Source organism: Columba livia, chromosome 3, assembly GCF_036013475.1.
Source record: "Columba livia isolate bColLiv1 breed racing homer chromosome 3, bColLiv1.pat.W.v2, whole genome shotgun sequence".
Taxonomy (NCBI): domain Eukaryota; kingdom Metazoa; phylum Chordata; class Aves; order Columbiformes; family Columbidae; genus Columba; species Columba livia.
The window spans coordinates 111,367,407-111,387,891 of record NC_088604.1 but is presented as its reverse complement, the minus strand read 5'-3'; the positions used below and the strand labels follow the sequence as shown (position 1 = coordinate 111,387,891).

The following is a 20,485-nucleotide window of genomic DNA, read 5'->3' as shown; positions in this document are numbered from 1 at the left end:
TCCAGAGGTCTCTTCCAACGTCAACCATGTGAGGTTGTGAATAAAGGGATATCGCTCATTATCTCTCAAAGTCTGAAAACTTCAGAAAACAAATCATAACCTCTGAAGAAGTCTTTACAACATCTCTACAGTAAGGTAAGACCCCATCCCCGTCCTCCTTCTGAAAGAAGCTGAAAACCAGAAAATTGTTAATGCTTTGTACTCACCGAGCCCAGTGTCCATCAAAAATAAAATAAGAAGAAATATTCATTTGATTTGCTTCCAAGAAAGCAATTAGATGAAAAAAGTATGTTGAATAAAGTATTTTACTTGCAGGATGACTAAGAGATCAAGAACATGTATTGAACTACAGTCTTGGATCTAAATAGCTCAAATCCTATCAACTACCTAAGCTTTAAAATTAACTCTATCCTCTACCCAGGCCTCAGAGCCACTCAGCCACTTTCATGCTTACTAAGATCCTACAAAGGTATTTTGATTTAATTAGTGAGCAGAAGACTTTTCTGAGTCTCAGACTGTTTGGGGACTGAGCAACTGGCTGGATGGTCACATCCAGAGGGTAGTGGTCAATGGCTCAATGTCTGGATGGACACCAGTGACAAGTGGTGTCCCTCAGCAGTCCATATTGGCATCAGTCCTATTTAATATCTTCATCACTGACATAGACAGTGGGATCAAGTGCAGATGGCACCAAGCTGAGTGATACAGTTGACACATATGAGGGATGAAACGCCATAGAGAGGGACCTGGACAAGCTCAAGAAGTGGGCCCACATGAACTTCATGAGGTTCAACAAGGCCAAGTGCAAGGTCCTGTACCTGGGTCAGAGCAACCCCCAGCATCAACACAGGCTGGGGGATGAAGGGATTGAGAGCAGCCCTGCAGAGAAGGACTTGGGGATACTGGTGGATGAAAGTTTGGACATGAGCTGGCAATGTGCGCTTGCAGCCCAGAAGGTTAATCGTATCTTGGGCTGCATTAAAAGAAGCACGGTCAGCAGGTCGAGGGAGGTGATTCTGCCCCTCTGCTCTGGTGAGACCCCACCTGGAATCCTGTGTCCAGCTCTGGAGACCTCAATACAGGACAGACATGGACCTGTTAGAGAAGGGCCAGAGGAGGCCACCAAAATCAGAGGGCTGGAACAGCTCTGCTGTGAGAACAGGTTGAGAGAGTTGGGGTTGTTCAGCCTGGAGAAGAGAAGACTCTGGGGAGACCTTATTGTGGCCTTCCAGTACTTAAAAGGGGCCTATAAGAAAAATGGGGATAGACTTTTTAGCAGAGCCTGTTGTGACAGGACAAGGGGTAATGGTTTTAAACTAATGAAGGGGAGATTCAGGCTAGACATGAGGAAGAAATTTTTTCCAATGAGGGTGGTGAAACACTGGCCCAGATTGCCCAGAGAGGTGGAAGATGCCCCATCCCTGGAGACATCCCAGGCCAGGCTGGACAGGGCTCTAAGCAACCTGATCTAGTTGAAGATGTCCCTGCTCATTGAAGGGGGGGTTGTACTAGAGGAGCTTTGAAGGTTTCTTCCAAGTAACACTCTGTGATACCATTCTATGATTTTATACTGCCTGGGGACCAAAAGAGAAGACACTCACATGAGGACATATCTTGGAACCTTATGTCCCAGCTGTAAAAACTTCAAGCCAAAGAAGCTGAGCTAGTATCAGAAAATCCTCTTGCCTCAGTGAAATGTTGCCATTGGAGTCTACATGATCATGCCCATAACACCACAGGCAGAAACCTATCACTTCAAAGTCCTACTAAGCTTTTGTTAGGGCTTCCGTTTATGAACATATTCTGATTCTCAACAAACAAGTCATTAATTCATGGACAAATACCATGTTTTTTACCAAGCTTTTTAGGGTTACAATGCTTCTAAGTTAGGAATTTACTATGCTGTATTATCTTTTCTCACTCTGTTCTACAGAAATTAAATGAAAATAAAATTTAAAAGTTATAGAGTAAGCCACAACAGACACCCTACACCAGCAGTTACTGCCTAGATATACACAATGCTATAAACACAAGGTAATTTGAGCTAGTTTATCCTTCAATGAAAGAGGAATAGTCTGTCTGGCTTTGATGAAGAGTCCGAACATGGAACAGGGGCAGTTATCTTGGAAAAGGTGCCAGACTAAGTTCACACCCTTGTTTACTCCCTAGATAACTCCTTTGGGTTTTCATACCCTAAAGCAGAATTTAGGATGCACACACTGGAGCAGGCATTTGGTTATGCAGTCAGTTTCAGTCAGTAGCCAGTCTTTAGATAAAACAGCTTAGAATCATCGAATCATCTTGGTTGGAAAAGACTGTTCCAATGCCTGACAACCCTTTCCATGAAGAAATTTTTCCTAATATCCAATCTAAACCTTCCCTAGCACAACTTGAGGCCATTTCTTCTTGTCCTATCACTTGCTGTTTGGGAGAAGAGACCACCCCCCTCCATGCTACAACCTCCTTTCAGGTAGTTGTAGACAGTGATAAAGTCTCAGCCTCCTTTTCTCCAGGCTGAACAGTTCTAGTTCCCTCAGCTGCTCCTCAGACTTGTGCTACAGACCCTTCATCAGCTTCATTGCCCTTCTCTGAACTCTCTCCAGCACCTCAATGTCCTTCTTGTGGTGATAGGCTCAAAACTGAATAGCTTATTAGAATATTAGAATAGCTTAGACCTCAAATTAAAAGACAAACTACAGCAAATATGCATGACAATCAAAAAGAAGTCAGAAAGAGAGGAATCCTGTTAAAAAAAACAAACAAGTATGTCCTGAATAAGGTTGGAAACTGTATATCACATTTTCTTAACGCATAAGTTCTTCAACATGTAATTATTTCAAGATATCTTCTGTCATGGGTGTCCTCTCTCCACCATCTCTGAGTTCTTGGAAGTACCATTTTGAGTTACATGCATACCCTCAAAAAAAAAGGAGCTAAAACCATCTTTATTTAACTGAAGTTTTAAAGAATTATTAAAAGGCTGAGTTCTGGAACTTCTCCTCTGGACAAGACCACTTCCCATAAACCCAACCAGGGTAAGAGGCAACAGTTGTGGGGGGAGGGAATGAGCAAGTGCAGCTGAGTTATCTTGAAGAGGAAATGCTCCTGGGAAGGAAGGAAACCAGCACATACCCCTTGCCCCTACAAACCTGCCCAGTGATTAGGATACTTCTTTTCCCCAGCTCATTTGTGTTGCCCTTCTCAAGCTTTTGGACAGATATGGACAGCCCTACACCAGAGTACACAAGGCAACAACAGAAATCCTGCAATGTGGCCAGCATTCAAAGGCCTTTGCTTGCCTGCTATACGTGTGAAATAGCATTCCCACCTCCCAAGGCAACAACAACTGACTGCTAGGATTGACAAAAGATTTTACTCTTATTAGTTAATAATACAATACCATACAAGACATTGTCATATTAGACACTGTGAAGGTTTAAAAATATGCTTGCCATTTATTTAATCTCAGTGTAAATGGAAAGTGTTGTGGGGTTTCTTAAGCTCCATTTTCTATGGAAACGAAGACATGCACCCAGACTGCCTCACCCTTTGCCCCAGACCCAAAGGAGGCTCCATAGAGGCCAACAGCATTTTACAGCCAGAGCAGTAAAATCCAGCAGTCTAGACAAACTGAGCACCATTCAACAAAGAGACAGTGATCTCATAAGGCTTTCAGATTTGGTACTGCAAGAAGAAAAGTGTGGTGAAGCTCACACAAGAGAGGGTTACTCTGCTGGCAAACTTTTATACACCAAAAAACCTAGCAAAACTTTATGAATGCTCAAATACCAGACAGACTTCACTTGGAGCTTCCCTTTCCTCAGGCTACCAAGTCATTAGCCATAAAACACAAATTCACATGCTTCCTCACAGTGTTTGCAGAAGTAAAATATTAAAATTTAATTCAAATATACACCACTGGATGAAAGAGCCTGCATTTATGCTTTTAATTTGTAATATTTTCTAGTTGTGAAATAGCTTCTTATTCAGACTTTATCCCCCTATTGCAGAGATGTCAGATTCTTTATTACTTTTTTAATTATTATGTTTAATACACTTCTAGTAGTGAAACAGATTCTCCTTTCTAATTAGGTCTAGCAATTGATAACTGAAATAGAACTGATGATGATACAGTTCTGCTAAACAAATAACCAAAGCCGAAATCAGAGCTAAGTGTTTCCATAAATTAGCACTGATATCAACAGCAGCTGATTCTGAACTTACAGCTAAACTGAGTTAGAAAAGAAAAATAATTAAAATATTTCTCATTTATTCAGCTGCTCCCCACACTCTAGAAACCAGTCCCTCAAACAGCTGACCCTGCTTGTCAGTAAAGTTGGGAATTATTAAACAATCAACTAACCTTGGAGGATTTTCTTCGGCTTCTTCTTGTCCAAACCACCACAAGTTTATCTGGCTGCCTGTTGAAGATAAGGAATAAAAAGCTTAATTTATAATAAGATCAATATGTAAACAGTTTATAATAAAACTCTTGCAATATATAATGACATCCTTAGTGGACACATTATCTCTTAAAAATAGCTCATCTAAAAACAACTCTCAGCATCAGTCATTCAACAGGAAAAATAATGTGTATTTATAGAAAAAGGCTGTCCTCCAACACGCACGCTAATGTCACCGTTCTCCTCCTGCTCTCCTTGCCTGTGGGCATCTCCCCAGAACCAGCAGTACAACCAAGCAGAAACTCTTCCATGGGGCAGAGAACAAGATCTGGTCTCTTTAAAGACACCTTGGAAACAGTCCAGTACTCAAAATAAACCTCAGTGCAAACTCTACTTTGAATTTCTACCCAGGCATATTGAAAAGGTACTGCTAAGTAGGAAAGAAAACCAGCAATTTCATTTTTTAATTTTCAAAGGATTTTTTTTTCTAACTGAATACCCCAAACAACAAGAGAATCAAATCAAGTCCTGTATTACAACTTAAAATCTCCTTGGATTACAACAAACAGATAAATCAGCGCTTCCTAAACCTTCATTCAGAAGGATGAGCATATTGAAATTCAATACGGCTCTCCAAGCAATTTTTTATTTGGTATTTCCCATGAATGTGGATGGAAACCCTCAATAAAGCACACTACCAGTAAAAACTATCTTTTCTTTAAATTTCTTAAGATTTATTTCTTGATTAATAGTTACAGCCCTATTACTTCTACCTTATTAGTTTTACGATTGTCTCCACGTGATTTTTTTTCTATATTGACCTAACTTCCAGGCTTTTTTTTTTTTTTCCCACCATGATACACTTTCCATGGTATAACCACACTTCTGGTCCCATTTCCAGACACAACCCCTCTTCTGGAGACTCCTGACCCCCCAGTTCCAGCTTGGTTTCCCAGCTGATGACCCAGCTCCCATCAACAAGCCCGACTGCAAATCTACCAGCAAACCATTTTCAATGGAGTTCACATCTCCACTTAACAGTACTGAAAATCTGCAGCTCTACTTGGAAAAAAAAATTGCCACTCAGAGTTTTGAGACACTAAAGACAACAGCAATTTTTCTTTTTTTGAACAGGAAACAAAAGAGAATAAATTGATGTTACAAAGAAAAAGATACAAGGTGCTCAAATCATTAATGAAAAGATGCACCAAAAAAACCCCACACACGTATTCTGAATTTAAAAAGCAGTGTTCACACTGCTATCTTATTATTTTATCACAGAGAAAATGTCTCTGCTCATAACTAACTTTTAAAAGGAAAACGCAGCTGGCTTAACAGTCTGAGAGCTCATTTTAAGTACCAAAGTGCTTGCCACCATATTATATAGCTTCCCATGAAGCTGTTTACCATTTCTGCAGGCTACAATAAAGCTAATACATCACCTTTAATTTACTTTTAAACCCCACCAGAACTAAAGTTCTCCTGAAAACCAGAGTTAAAGACAATTCTTGTGAAGGAAGTGAGGACATCAGCTTTTATTTGCTATTCTGTACCGCACCTTACTCCTTTAATGTATCTCTTAATTTCCAGGTTGGGATAAATTGAAAGTGAAATAACATACTGCATTTTAAACTGTGTAAATTCCCTCTTACTGCTTGTCTGGGTAACCTTAACCATAGTTTCGCTCTGGTTGTGGCTTCTCCTGCAACATCTTGCTTGGTCATGAGGTCACCCTGCTGTACTTCGAAAGCTCTTTGCTCACTTGGTGTTTGGTTCTCATCTGTTGGCACACAGCCCCATTCACTTTGATGGGACCTGTGTTTGTGCCACCAGGAAAACAAACAAACAAAAGAATAAACACCCCCATGAGCAATTTCCTTGAAGCAAAGCAACCCAAGCCCATGCCTACAATAAAGATTTTTTTTCCCAGAGTCATTTCACTTTGCACTTTAAAGTTGACTTATTCTCATGTCATAAACCAGCTCACGAACAAAATTTAATTTAACCTTGACTCATTCAATTCTGAGCTTGCCTTGGAGCACCAGAAAAAAAAATAAAAAAAAAAAAGCACCAGTAGGTAGGGGAGGGAAGAAAAAAATAAAGAAAAAAAGTTTTAAAAAAGATAGATTTCCACAGTACCAGTGACTACACTGATGACAAATCTTCCTCTGAGTTTAGGACTCTGCATCCCAGGAGTCAGACAAATAGGAGCTTCAGTAGGAAAAGACAGCACAACACCTGCAGAGGTTAATGGGAAGAGCAGAAGCCCATGCTGCCACCAGCTCTCCACCTCCTCTCCCTCTCACCTAAAGGAACACAGTGCTCAGCAACTTCTCCTCTCTGTTTCTTCTTGCCAGGGCTGCCAGCCACTATACCTGCAGTGGCCTTGGCCTGCTCAGGCACACAGGAACACCAGCTATCAGAAACATCCAAGAGACAAAAAAAAAATAAATAAATTCTTCATGGTATACTTAGTAGATCATGCAAACATTGAATTCTGACACGTGGAATTCAAGAGTAAATTTCCACAAGTTTTCATCAGAATAGCATTCAGGTCTCCAGAGATCCTGTGAGGGAGGCCAAGAAGGATCCTACCCAGGTATCTTCCTTTCCTGCAGCTCCAGCTCAGGTAACAGTGGACTTTGTCCCTCTAGATCTGTTTTGATCTTGTCTTATTTATTTTGGCATCACAAGTGATTTTCTTCTTACAATGGCACTGGGTCATCTCCCCAGGGGGAAACATGCCATGAGCTGGAAAGTGAAGCAGCACACCCAGCTCCATGTGGTGCCAATTGCTAAACCAGGAGGTGGCCCTGATGGAGGTGGCGCAAGAACAGTTACACATGAGTGCAAACAAAAGGGCCAAGAGAAGGGAGATAGCAAAGCAAGGTGAGGAAACAGGAGGAGTGTCAGATCAAGCCCATTCAAAGTAGGAATGAACCCACACATGCGTTCCTGCAATGCAGATACTTTTTCATTGAAGAGTACTCTAGAGGAGACCCATGGCTATGCCAGATGCCTAGAAAAAAAAAAAGCACAAAGAAAGGACTATATGTAGACACAACAGTTATTCTGAAAAACTAAGTATTGTAAAACAATTGTCAAGTGTTGGCAAGCCTCAGTGCAGAAATCCTTCCAAGTCTGGACAGAAAAAAATAAAATAAAATAAAATAGATCAGAGACATGAGAGTGACACTGGTATAAGTGTGTCCCGGGTTGGTAACTGACCTTACATTTAATTTCAATCGTTTCATTTCATTTTAAACCACACCATTGCTTGCTTAGCTTTACAAAGATTGTCAGAGACAGCTGGTGCTTCAGTGCAGTTCTCCAGCACAAGCTGTGTGTGCGCCACAGAGTTATCACCAAGCCTGGATTTATCTCCCAGTTTTTAAGAACTCTCTCTGCCAGGAACATAAAGAAATACACTGACATGAAAAAGCCAACTAGAGTCTCAATTCAGACTGAGAAGACCAGGTCACGCTGATGAAGAAACATGAACCAGCATTTGCTCTCCCAGACTCTTTCACCAGTATATTTATTTTGTTAAATACTGAGTATACTTTGCTCCCTCAGCTCCAAGTATGCGAGAAATCCACATCCAGAGGTACATTACCAAAAAAAAAAAAAGGAAGATAATCACAATACGAGGACAGAAAATGTAACAAAATGGAATGGGGAGAGAGGGAAGAGAAAAAAAAATATCCCAAAGGATGAATTTCCCAACTAAACATACCACATGCTTAACTGAAACAGAACACAAAAAACAGCAGTTTTTCTAAATGATTTTCTTCAAGAAAGTCACAAATGCAACAATTTTAAAATATCTACATAGAACAGTTTTACAAAGGAAACCAAGAGCAACAAGCTGTTCCTGACTCTTTTATGCCAATATACTTTGAGAAGAAAAAGCCCAGTTCATATTTTAACTGGGAAATTTGCATTCAAGGTTATTAGTGATGTCTCTGTGCTAGAAAATGGCCAAAACCACATAACGCAGTTTGCTCATTTGTATTTCCTACTTCTGACTTCAGACTTCTCCCCTCCTTCAACATCATAAACCTCGTCTGCTCATTAACTCACAATAAAAGCAAATGAAAATCCCTTCTGAAGAATTAGGCTGAAGATCAGTTTTAGTATCCTTTATAAGTTTACTTTGTAAACTCTGAGATAATTCCAAATACAAAAATCCACAATGGAGCAAGCTGAACAAATAGGAATGGTCAGCTACTAAAAAAAAAAATTAAAATTTCCTGTGCTGCACAAACAACATTTCTCATTCTTTCAAACCCACCAGCTTATAGATATACCACCACCCTTTCAGTAGGAGTTTTTAACACGATTGGCTTGATGGTGCTTTGCCAAAGCAGCAGCAGGTCCTGGGGAGGGGGAGCCAAAGGAGGCAGCACCAGGACACCAGACCTGCACTGTGACAGGCAGGGACCCAGCAGCAAGTATGGAAGGATCCAGTTTGGATCCAAAAGATCATCTTTCATAAAGCCTGCCATAAACTCCTATTTCCTATTTACTCATTTTTGTGTGATTCACAAGAAGCTGTTTCTGAAGAAATGCAATTTATAGCAGTAAACTTATTTTATTATTTACAAGTGCAACTTACTCAGCAAAGCAGCAGGGAAGATTGTAATTTCAAAGTTTGTGGCTCAGAAAAATAGTATGCAGGACAGCGATGAAGCTAAGTAACTAAAATGAGATTTAAAAGAAACATTACTAAAACATCTATAATTCAAAACTATGCCTGGCTTTTCCTGTCAGATGGAAGCCATGATTCTGGTATCTTCGACACTCCCATTGAAACAACTGATTTCAAAAAAAGAAAGATCAAATACTGCAACCTGATTTTTGCCATATCCACAATTATTAAAGTAATGAAAACATTCCACATACCAGAGGAAAACAAACAAACAGCTATATCACCTGATCATCACCTTATGTGCTGGAAACTTCACTGACTGGAAAGGAGGCTGTACAAGATTCAAGGTCTTTTGGGGTTTGGTTTGATCATTCCAGGAAATACTTGGCACAATATTTTGATTACAGAACTCTCCAAATATCATTTGTGAAAGAAGGACACAAAAGGTATCAGTCTCCTGTTATCTCCTGTTTTGCAAACAAGCAGAAGCAGATAACATTAACCAGCACCTACTTCTCCACCAAATTTACTGCTCTATAAGGGAAAACCACAAAAGACAAGTTTAGAATCTGTTGTTGGAAAGAACTGCAAATGCATGTAACACTAATTACACCACTGAAGCCAATGGCAAGACCAATTACTAACAACCCTTTAGTGAAAGGAAGGAAAATAGGCAACAGTATTTGTTTGTAACAAGGTATCGTTACATTTAATAACACTCAGTAATCTTTAAATGCCTGTAATGCGCAAGGCCTCTTTTTCATATGTACACAGACACACTACAGCATTTGTTTTGGCATCTTGCTTCTTTTTATTATTTTTGCCTTTTTTTTTTTTTTTCAGTTGAGCTTATTTTATTTTTCCTGTGTTTGATTTGAACTGCATGAATTATTACAGGCTGCCAGATTACTCTTGTGAAGCAAGTTTAAAAGAATATAATTAACAAGAGAAGCAGCAGTGTTAGCACTATAGCATGCAGATGCACCTATTGAAGGATAAAAATAATTACTTGAGGACAAATGTCAAAGTACTTCAGATAAGATTTATTTTTTTTTTAAACCAACCTTTTGTCCTCTCTGCATTGCACACACCAGCATGATGTGCAAGGTTTTCATCAGAAAGCAATCCTTTCCACCAGCACACAGCTTTCTACAGGACTGGTGAATGCTCTCAAGGCTCTCTAGTGGTCTCTTAAAAATAAACGTCATCGGTTCTACACCAGCATTAATTTGAGATGAACGTTACTTTTTCTCATTTTGCAGATAATTACTTTGAAAAGCTCTCTTTGCAGTGCAGTCTTCTGCACCGGGACCTACACCATGCCGTGTATTACCATTGGCCAAGGAACTAATGAACTAACAGGGCCTTTTGCGAGCCTTGTACTAAGTTTTTCCTTCAGAATTTCCTGTTGGTCCCATTCAATGAAATTCCACAGCTGCCTGCAACTCCAGGAAGTGCAGTCAAGTCACCACTGATGCTTTAAACAGGCCTAGAGATACTGGTAAGAATGATGTCATGTGCTGATGCATTTGCCACATGAGCCTTCTCACTGCGTGAAGGTACAGCACTGATCACAAAAGCCAGAAACATTAAGAAGAAAATAAAATACTGTGCAGATAAAATCCATCTGAGCTAATTATGAGATCAAGGACATTACAAGATGAAGCCTTGCATTTCAGGAAGAGGTTTGGGGTTCTCTTTTCCATTCCCCCTTATGATGGAACTTAAGGGTATTCAAAACACTCTGCACCCAGACATCATTCAACGTAGTTTTACAAGATGCCAAGAAACAACAACGAGCAAATTAAGCCAGGAGGGTTGACATGTTCCCCTGGCCCGGCCTGTCTGCTCCCACTTCTCCACTGCAGACTCCTGTGTAAGGCCTGTGAACAGACTTCTGAACCATCTCGTAGTGTTACCACATCAGGCTGTATCTGAATCAAAACAGCAGTCTTCTAGCCCAAGCCTTTGCAGAATATGCATCAAGCATCTAAAATAAGACAAAGCTTGTTTTTCCCCTCACTGGAGCCATCAAGTAGTCTTAGCAGGGCCAGGAAATTTCAAAAGAGAAATCATTAAAATGGGCACAGCAAGAGGACACGATATCTGAGATCCTTCCACTTCTGTGTCTTCACTGTCTACACTTAACACAGAAAATTCCTCCTTCATTTCTTTCCACCAGAGGTCTCTACATATTTTTCCAAGAATACACAAACTGTTAAAAGATTGTGATTTTCCATGTGAACTGAACTTTACGAGTATTTTTAATATGTCTGCAGCTAAACAGACTAGCTTCTACAAGACTCATATGTCAAGATTATGCTTTGCTTTTCAAAAGATTCTCTAGTCTGGCTTTGCTTGATTTAAACCAAAAAGGGACTAAGCGAAACACTATAACTATTTTACAAGTGCAGTCAGATCTACTGAATCTGCACAGCATCTATTTGTGAGGCTGAGCATGGAATGAGTAGTACGTACTGCTGATGATTTGGTTTTCTTAAAACAAACACAAAGGAAGCTTGCAGAATGAGCTGGATTAAACAAAGGTGAAGTTCATCCATTATTCAGAACAAGCAACAAAGACAGACTCAGCTTCATTTTTCAAGGAGCTATTGCAGCAAAGAAACTTGAGCAAAACAAACTTCACAGAACTATCTAGCAAAATATTTTCTTAAAGCTTTTTGCAACAGAATTTTATATTGTAGAATACACAAACTGACCCTAACCTTCAGAAGTTATGTTAATGCCCTTTTGACAGTAACAGGAGGATTCCTTGACTAGTTCCTAAATTTTACGTCAGAGCCAGCTGCCCTCTACGTAGGAGCTTGCTTTGCCTGATCCAATTTAGCCTTGTTCGTCTCAATTCCTTGAAATTCCTTGTTAAGAGTACTGTACCAGAATCAATCCACCAAGTGGATCTCTTATCTCACTTGCTATAATCATAGACACTCCCCTTATGCAGACATTTACTCCAGCAATGATTTACAGTACACATCCTACCACATCAGAGCTTAGAAACAACTCCCAGTACTGTATAACAAACAATGCCTACAGAAAACAAGAGCTTCTTAAGGCCACCTAAAAGCTTGCTTGTAATACCAGCGTCCCCAGTCAAGTATGTTCAGAGTATTAGCACACCGCTGAACACAGGTCGGGATTTTGCGCGCGCCTGCTGGGGGCTCAGGCTGACTGGCAGGGAGGAGCACAAGCTAACGGAGCCGTTCAGACAGACCTTAAATGGAAAGGGCAGAGCATGTTGCTTTATAGTGGAAAGTTCACAGGAGGCACCATGAGTCAGATCTTTCTCAGATGCCTGATTTTCCCCTCCATGTTCTTTTTCCAGAATATTTAGTCTTCTACATTTTAACAATAATGAATCAATGTTTTTAAAACAAGCTTTCAGTTTAGAGTTTGTAGGTTGCTCCTGTTGAGCAGCACACAAACCTGCTTGCACAGCCCGCCCAGTCACGACCCCTGGGGAATGTGCTGTTCTGATCCTCTTTCCCGCAAAGCCAGGGCCTGACAACTGCCACGTGAATTAATACAAACTGATTACACAGACTCATTTTCACCCCATACGTAACAGTGCATTTGAAAGCTGTTTTAGAAGGTGAAGTGCTAGACCATCTTTTCTGCTACAAAGCCCAAGTGTTGAATGCAGACCTCTGTGCAGACCTCTCCACAGCCTGCACTTCCTTCAGCAGACAGAAGTGACCAGCATTGTCTGCCCCTCTCCATCAATGTCCATGTTCAGTGTGGTGCAAAACAATAAAACAGATTTGTAACAAAAACCAGGGAAACACACTTTGAGCAAACTTGAGCAAGTAAACCAGGAATGTGAATTCAAATTCCAGCTCCTGTCCTCACTGACTATAAAGCCTTCAGAAAACTTAAAGACAGACACTGACTAGCATCAACCCTTCCTTTGATTTTATCATGCTCCAATGACTTACCTATACCTCTATCTATAAATAATATCTCCTTAAAACAACGTATGTGCATGGCTGAGGGTACCTTAACATATTGTGTTGTTATCCCTTCTTATTTAGAAACACTAGAACTGTAAATGTTAGATGTATTCTCTCAATGAAAAGCGCAGAAAGCATAACTAAAATGACTGACAAATACTGCCTAAAGCGAAGCTTCAACCCATCAAAAACAAATGCCTACATTAAACAACATATTTCTAAAGTAAAAATATGCAAGAAGCTTCTTAGCACACCATTGATAATTCTAATCAGACCCCATTAGAAAACAGATCCTATTCCACTTTGCGTATTTTTTTTTTTTTCAAATAGCATTCAAACAGAGGGCCCTTCTGTTTTTCAATCTGGAAAAAGTAGAGAAAAATATTTTTTTGCAATTCCTGGAGAACAGAAGAAAAAAGCATATCTTTCAACAAAAAGCGTTAGCAATTTGAACTATTCACAACAGAATCTTCTTCCTCCAATTTATCTAAAGGAGATTTAAGAAATTCTGCATAGCCTACTACAAGCAATTAAAGAAAAGGATGAGCTTTGCTGTTCTTACTGCCTGGGCAAGTTTTACATTCACATAGAGATACAAGAACAAAGGTTTTGACTTATATTCCACAGGCATTCCAATATCCACGTTAGGACTCAGACAAAGCAAGTCTAAGAAGCAACAGTGCATTAATTCCCCCATCCTCCTCCTCTCCTTGCAATCCATGCACTCATTCTGAAAAAAATTACAGTTGAGTGTGGGCAGGAGTAGGAGAATCTGGCTCCATGTGTCTTTTAAAGTTCCCTTCCAAACCAACAGCAACAGAGTTTTCTTGTTTGTTTTTGTTTCTTAAGGCCACGTTTTGGATTACACAAAGCAACTTCTGTCCTTTGAAGATGCACAGAAATTGTGAACATACTGAAAGTTTCTGAGTGGGAAGCAAGCTTGGAATGGTACAGCTTTTAGTGTTTGTCTAGAAGAGAAAGTTCACATCACTTACCTCAAGTGCCCGGATTATGGGACTGAGATGGTTGTACAATGAATAGAAAAAGGTTGATACCTATAAAATGCTAAGACACTCTGCCTCTTTGGTATTTGTAAGTTTGAAAAGCTTGAATGTATGTTTGGAGCTATAAACACAGTGCAAACTCTTGATCTGCACTCCAAAGAAGATTGTAGCTTAACACTGGGTAGCACAACACAAGTATATAGTAAGCTAAGAGGCAGGCAGATCTATGGTACACTGCACCCATACAAGGACCAGTGTGGAAAGGCTGGTGTGATAAAAACTCATATTTAGTCTTCTAAATGATGACCTTCCCGAGGCCTAAATTAATCCATATTTATTCTGAGAGATGGGCAATCCTGGTTCATGCACAATGAGGTCTCCAATTAAGAGTTCCTCATCTGTCAGCAGCCTCCTTTCACTTTCGCAAATTAATATCACAAGGAGAAAAAAAAAGGGGGGGGGGGGAGTGACGAAGTGAAAATGTGGCATGCTGTGGTAGTTCCTTTCCCCTGTCTCTGCCCAGGAGACCAGACTTTGCAAATACTGTCAGGTGCTCCCAGCCACAGCCATAACAGATACGGTATCAAGAAGGGGAAGGAGGGCATTCAAAGACGAGATCTTAAACTGCTTTCTCAGCTCTGATCCTGGCATCACCTTGGCTGTATGACCAACGGCAGGATTATGAATCGCCTGCTTTCAGCCAAGCACCCGTTTCCAGGAAGAACACTCCTCTTTCTCAATAGCTGGGGCACCAGTGGAGGTAACACATCTTCCTGACACCCTTCAGAGGCACAAAACTATAAGATGTTACCACTGCTACAATGCTACTGGAGATCTTGGAAGCAGCCACAGCTTCAAAACACCATGGAGAAACGTGGGAACCTCACATTAAAACTTGGGTCTGAATCAAAGTCACACACTTGCACACTAAGCATAACAAAGACACTGTCCTCTCAAAGCTTAATGAGACCTTTGAAATGTAAAAAATTAGAATAATCCAACATGATAAACTTTGCAGCAGTAAGCCATATATACACAGTTTTCAAAATTAAACCTATTATTTTCTTACATGTTAGGAAATAAAACTGATTACCAGAGTTAAGAAATTTTTGCATATAGTTCCAAAGAAACTGGCACAGGCCATTAGGAACTGCCACTGTCATTTCCCATTAGATGCCTCATTTCGTATTGGTGGCCTTTTGATAGCTGTTTTAAGATGGAGGTATGGCCATAAAATGTGAAATTATTTTATCAGTATTTACAGCTAAATAACTGTTCCAAAGACTGGAAAATTAGAACAACTCTGCCTCTTACTGCTCAGTCTAATTAAGTTATTATATCACTTCCAATCTGCCTCCTGAAACAGAAGTTAACACTCCTGACTACAGAAGTCAATCTCAAAAGCAACAGTGTTTATTTCTATTTATCATCAATTCTTCCTCTAGAATCATACATCCGATGTCTAAAAATTTGTATCATTTTTAGGAAGCTAAACTGACTGAAGCTTTAAATTAACGCCCTGAAAAATCACACCCCTGGCTCATATCCTGCAGAAAGTATTGGCTAAGAAAAAAAAAGCATGTTAACTCATAGATACTCAAGAGACCAAACAAAACCTCCTGCCAATACCAAGCGTAAACAAAACCAAATTGCAAAAATAAATAAATAAATAAATAAAATCCCTAACTGAAAGACCTTTATTTCTATTTTGAAACATTAAAAAGTGATCTTACAGTTTCTAAAAATTGATGGTATTTTGAAAATACCCAACTTCCTAATTTGCAGATACAGTTGATGAAACATTTCTATTTCAAGGTCAACAACCCTAAAACCACCAATAACTAAGGACCTAAACAGATTTTGCTAATAACTGCTGTTTGTAATATGCCCAACAGCTATCTGAACGAGATTGTAACTAATTATTTCAAGATCAGCTAAGCTGGAAAGTAATAGCATATTTAATATGGCTTTTCTAAAGCACTAATTTCAATTTTTAAAAAAGCAAACAAACAGAACCTACAGTATAGCTGAATTCATGCTGATGCTGAAAATGGACAAAGAAATTACATCTTTCAGCCAGCCAGGGGTTTTTGCTTCTGTTTTTCTGTTTTGTTTTGTTTTTGTTTGTTTGTTTTAAAATAATCTTCCTGTACTGTATTTTTCCTGTACAACCTGACCTAGACTTCACTCAAGTCAGACACTCCTGTAAGCAGAGCCCTTAGAGCTCGGTTAGTCCTTTGGCTCAGCAGCCCTGCAGAAGAAGCCAGGGGCAGTGGTCCTTCATTTCTCAGCGCACTGAGCTGTGTCTGTGGTCCTTTGAAAAGTACAGCTGGTTACTGACATTCAAGAGGAGGACACCCCTAAAGGTACAAAAGGTCCTTTGCATCCCCAGATTTTTTTGAGATGTAAGCTGTTAAAAATGAACTCCGCCCTTTCCTTGCTTACGTTCCCAAGGAAGATGTATAGATACTGCCAGTACCAACTGTTTCAAAGTTGAGGCCTTTCGTCACCCGCCACACACCAAGTTTGGAACTGGAAACTAAGCCTGATCACTATGCTGGATACGGTGCTGCCCTCTCCTTTCTTCCTGCGCCATCATGATTGATACTTTAGATCAACTTAAAACAGAACCCACACCCTCCCCATCCTACAGTAAAATGCCTGATTGTGGTTTAGGCTGATGGCTACTTCAGTTAGCTGATGGATCTTAGCATGGGGTAGCTATAAAGTAACATCTGCAGCCACAGAAGAGACTCCTGGATGCTGTCCAGATTTTTTATTAAGTGGATTTGATGTCTTGCAGGCTGTATTCCAGTCTTGTAGCATTAAATGAGGCAAAGGGATAAAAAGACAGAGCCCCTCTATCCCATAGGGCACACAGCTTAAAAGATTAAAGTAATTTTGTCTCACCCTACATTTCAATTTTACTCTAATTTAAATTTTTTTAATCTGTAAACACAAATGTGTCTGGTGTGAAAAGCCGTTCTCCTTGGAAGCAGAAAGGTGAATAAAAAGGGAGGCAAGATTGGTTCCTGGAGCAAAATACATTCTTAATCTTGCAAAGTGCTGAGAGCCATCCACTCAAAGACAAAGACTCTCAAAACTTACTGCAATACCTAGTTGAGCCAAGTGAAGAACAGTATCCTTACAGTGAAAGGCAAAAACTTCCTAGCAGATTAAGCACTGCAGGATCTGGCACTAAGGGAGGAAAAACATGAAGAAAATAATTTAATTTCAAGGTTTAGAAGGGTATTACAGTAAATGAAATGAATGTTACTGTAAATGATTAAATTTCAAATTGGAGTTTTAATACATTTGCCCAGTTAGGGTCAAAGAGGCCTAATGATTAAAATCCACTCTGTAAACTAACTATCAAGGGAATGGGAAACAATTTTAGCTGCGCAGAGTTCACACAGAGCACTGAGGGAGAAAGCCAGTTATGTGCAGAGTCATCAACACAGACAACAGAGATGCGTGGGCACACAAACTCCTTGGATTCTGCAAAATAAGATTTTCCACATATTTCAGCATATTTGATATAAAATGCACTTTCCATCTTTAAAACAAAACAGCTCAAAAAGTTGAAGCCTGCAAAATTTTAACATATTTACTTCTGGAGCATTCAGATGGAACATCAGCCTTGGCAGGGCTGGCACTGCACACGCGTGCGCGTACCCACACTGGCAGCACGAGCACTTCAAAACAACGGACAGGCCCATGAAGGAGCGCTCAGGAAAATTAAGATCACTGGGCTGCTGCAGTGAAGAGTAAATCTCCTGAATGAGTGCATTCACAGGAGAGTTCAGCGTGGCTTTATTTATGCACATCATGCTTTAAGTCAGCTCTCAACTTTTCCAGTTTCTGAACATAGACAAGACCTTACACAAAAACACTTATCTCAGCTTGATCTGTTAATTTAACCTTGTCTCTTGGGCTTTGACAGATGAGTGCTGGCATATCCAGCTCTTGCTGTTTAACACATTACCCTGCACAGCACTGATGCCTTCTTAACCGCTTTTCTTCCCCAAAGGCATCCGCCGGAGGAACTGCAACTTCTGTCCCTGTCACCACAGCTCTCAGTTGTGCCTGACCTGGGCTAAGGCAGACAGACAACCTAGCAGGCTAGAGCCTTTAACCCCTTTCATTGCAGGTGAGTCAGGGCTCTTGTTTCTTACTGCTCTGGCTGAAAAGCTAGTGCTCGAGTTTTAACATATATCGGGTTTGGGTTTGTTCTGCAGTCAGACAAGCAATATAGTACCAAACACAGTGTGAATTCACTCATTCATTGCAATGCAGTTTATGTTCAAAGATGTTTTGCGTCACTGAAACCTTCAGCCTTCGAAGCCAATGAAAATAAGTGTTTTGGAGAAAATTATGAAGTCTAAAACCCAATGCATGCAATGCTTCCCACTTCACCCAACATAAATGAACCTTTCCACGCCCAAACAACCCCAGGATTTGAAGACAGACGCAACAGGTTCCCTCTTCTCCTCAGCTGTACTCTCCCTTCCCCCTAAGACATGGACAGGGATCACATGCACCCAGGGACCTTACAGCTAAAACACCCAAAGCAGGGAAAAAAAGCCTCAAAAAAAATATCCATAAAGTAAAAATGACACATGGCAAGCTTCATCACATAAATAATGGCTCTAGAGCTAGAACAGGTACCTACATTTTTCTTCTGGCTTTGTAGCATTTGATTTCTGTATAATCCTGGTCTTCAAGAATCAGCAACAAACCAGACTGGTAATTGTGAATGGATGATGGAGGTTTGCTTCTTTCAGAAAGTCAGAGTCAAGAGTTTAGCCTCTGATCAAAATCAAGAGCGGTTCTCACAGTCAAGCCTCATAAACATTTCAAATGTCTCATGTGCTACCCTATCTCTTCTTATACTGTAAGTCACACAGCAGATACACTAGAGCAACAAATAAGTGAAATAACAGCAAGAAACACTCTGCACAGATTTCTTGGTATTTAATAATAGGAAATGTTACTTCCCCGCCCTGCTCCCCCCCAGTCCCCGACATCCACATTCTCTCTTCCATAAGCATTAAATTTTGGGATGGATTTTGTGAATCTGATATGAAAGAAAATGCTATCACCTGAAGTCCAAGCAGAAAATAAATCGCAGAATAAATTCTGCAGCAAAGTATAGGGGAGAAATAAAATAAAATAAAATAAAATAAACAAAGCAGCAACTCTAATCCAGCTAGTGTATGTATATATTGAAGTCAACAAGCTTAAGCAGAATGTTCCAACAGCTCTGATTATATCACAGTAACTATAAGTCTACATCCTGCTGTGCAGCCATGGCTGTAACTGAACTCCATCCTACCGTCTTTATTCCCAAAGGTCTTCACAGAGCTTAACAAGTTCTCTTCCTTCATTTAGGGCTATAGTTTCTACATAAACACCTTCTTTAAAGCACTTTGGTTTGAACTGTCAGGCAGACTGTCACAACCATTTGCAAAGGAATCTAACACAAACAGCACAGGTCCCCTGAACTTTTTGCACTGGAGTAATTAACATGTAGCCTTTCAAGTGCAATTACATGGTTCAGGCATCCATCACCTCTACTGAAGAGGAGCTTGGTCCTTATGCTTATTGTCATTCTCTCATCTATCCCCAACACTAGATAAAATATTTTAGAAATGTCAATCCAGAAAGGGTGTATTTAAAGCCTAGTACAAATTACTTCCTTCCGCTCAATCTGGCATTTATCCATTACGCATACTGTTAAATACACATCACCCAAAGGAAAATAAATAGAAAACAAACAAAAAACCCTCCCCACAGCAAAAAGCTTGCTTAAGCTCCTGCATCAGTAACTGTAGATGAGTGACCTCACAGTCACTGCCCCTCCAAAATTACCTTTCCCATCTTCCTCATGTACTCTGCTTCCCTGGTCCTGCTCTACCATAATACAAACATTCTGCAACAATTTCCACTCTGCCTCCATAAGACCAAATACCTTTGCAGATTATCCCATTATTAACATGATATATTTAGAAAAATGCCCCCTCTCTTTTTTCCCCTGTTTGTAGGGTATAACTTGCAGTTTCCTCCTCGTGTACACAGTATCTTGCTACCATAAATCTGCATTCATCCAGTTCCTAGCAGTACAAAGAATACTTCTTGCACCTTCTCCATAATTTCTCTGTATTTCAGCTTCAGAGATATAAAATGCGGATAATCTCTCTCCATCACAGGGCAGTCTTGTAAAACCAGATTAATAATTGAGCTGTGCAGCTGCAGAATTTTTGTGCAGAGAAATTGTCAGCACTTGATATTTATTTCCACACAGCAAAGTGTCTTTTTAGTTATTTTACACCAGTCCCACTGAACAGAGAGCTGCTACCTTCTGGCCTTTAACAGGAGACATAAATCCTACTTATAAGCAATCGTGGACGTCAAACTGCAGGAAAGCTGACGGAAGATGATTTGTGCACGCAAATTAGA

General features: G+C 40.1%; 1 protein-coding gene across 23 annotated transcripts in view; it reads right to left on the bottom strand.

The window, feature by feature from the left end:
• The window catches only part of EHBP1 (EH domain binding protein 1), a 225,538-nt gene that overhangs the window by 189,733 nt on the left and 15,320 nt on the right, over positions 1-20,485 (bottom strand). For all 23 annotated transcript variants that reach the window (XM_065059180.1, XM_065059183.1, XM_065059184.1 and 20 more), the window contains exon 3: positions 4,364-4,421. In XM_065059180.1, coding sequence (XP_064915252.1) covers positions 4,364-4,421 — 58 coding nt within the window. The remainder of the gene's footprint in view (positions 1-4,363; positions 4,422-20,485) is intronic.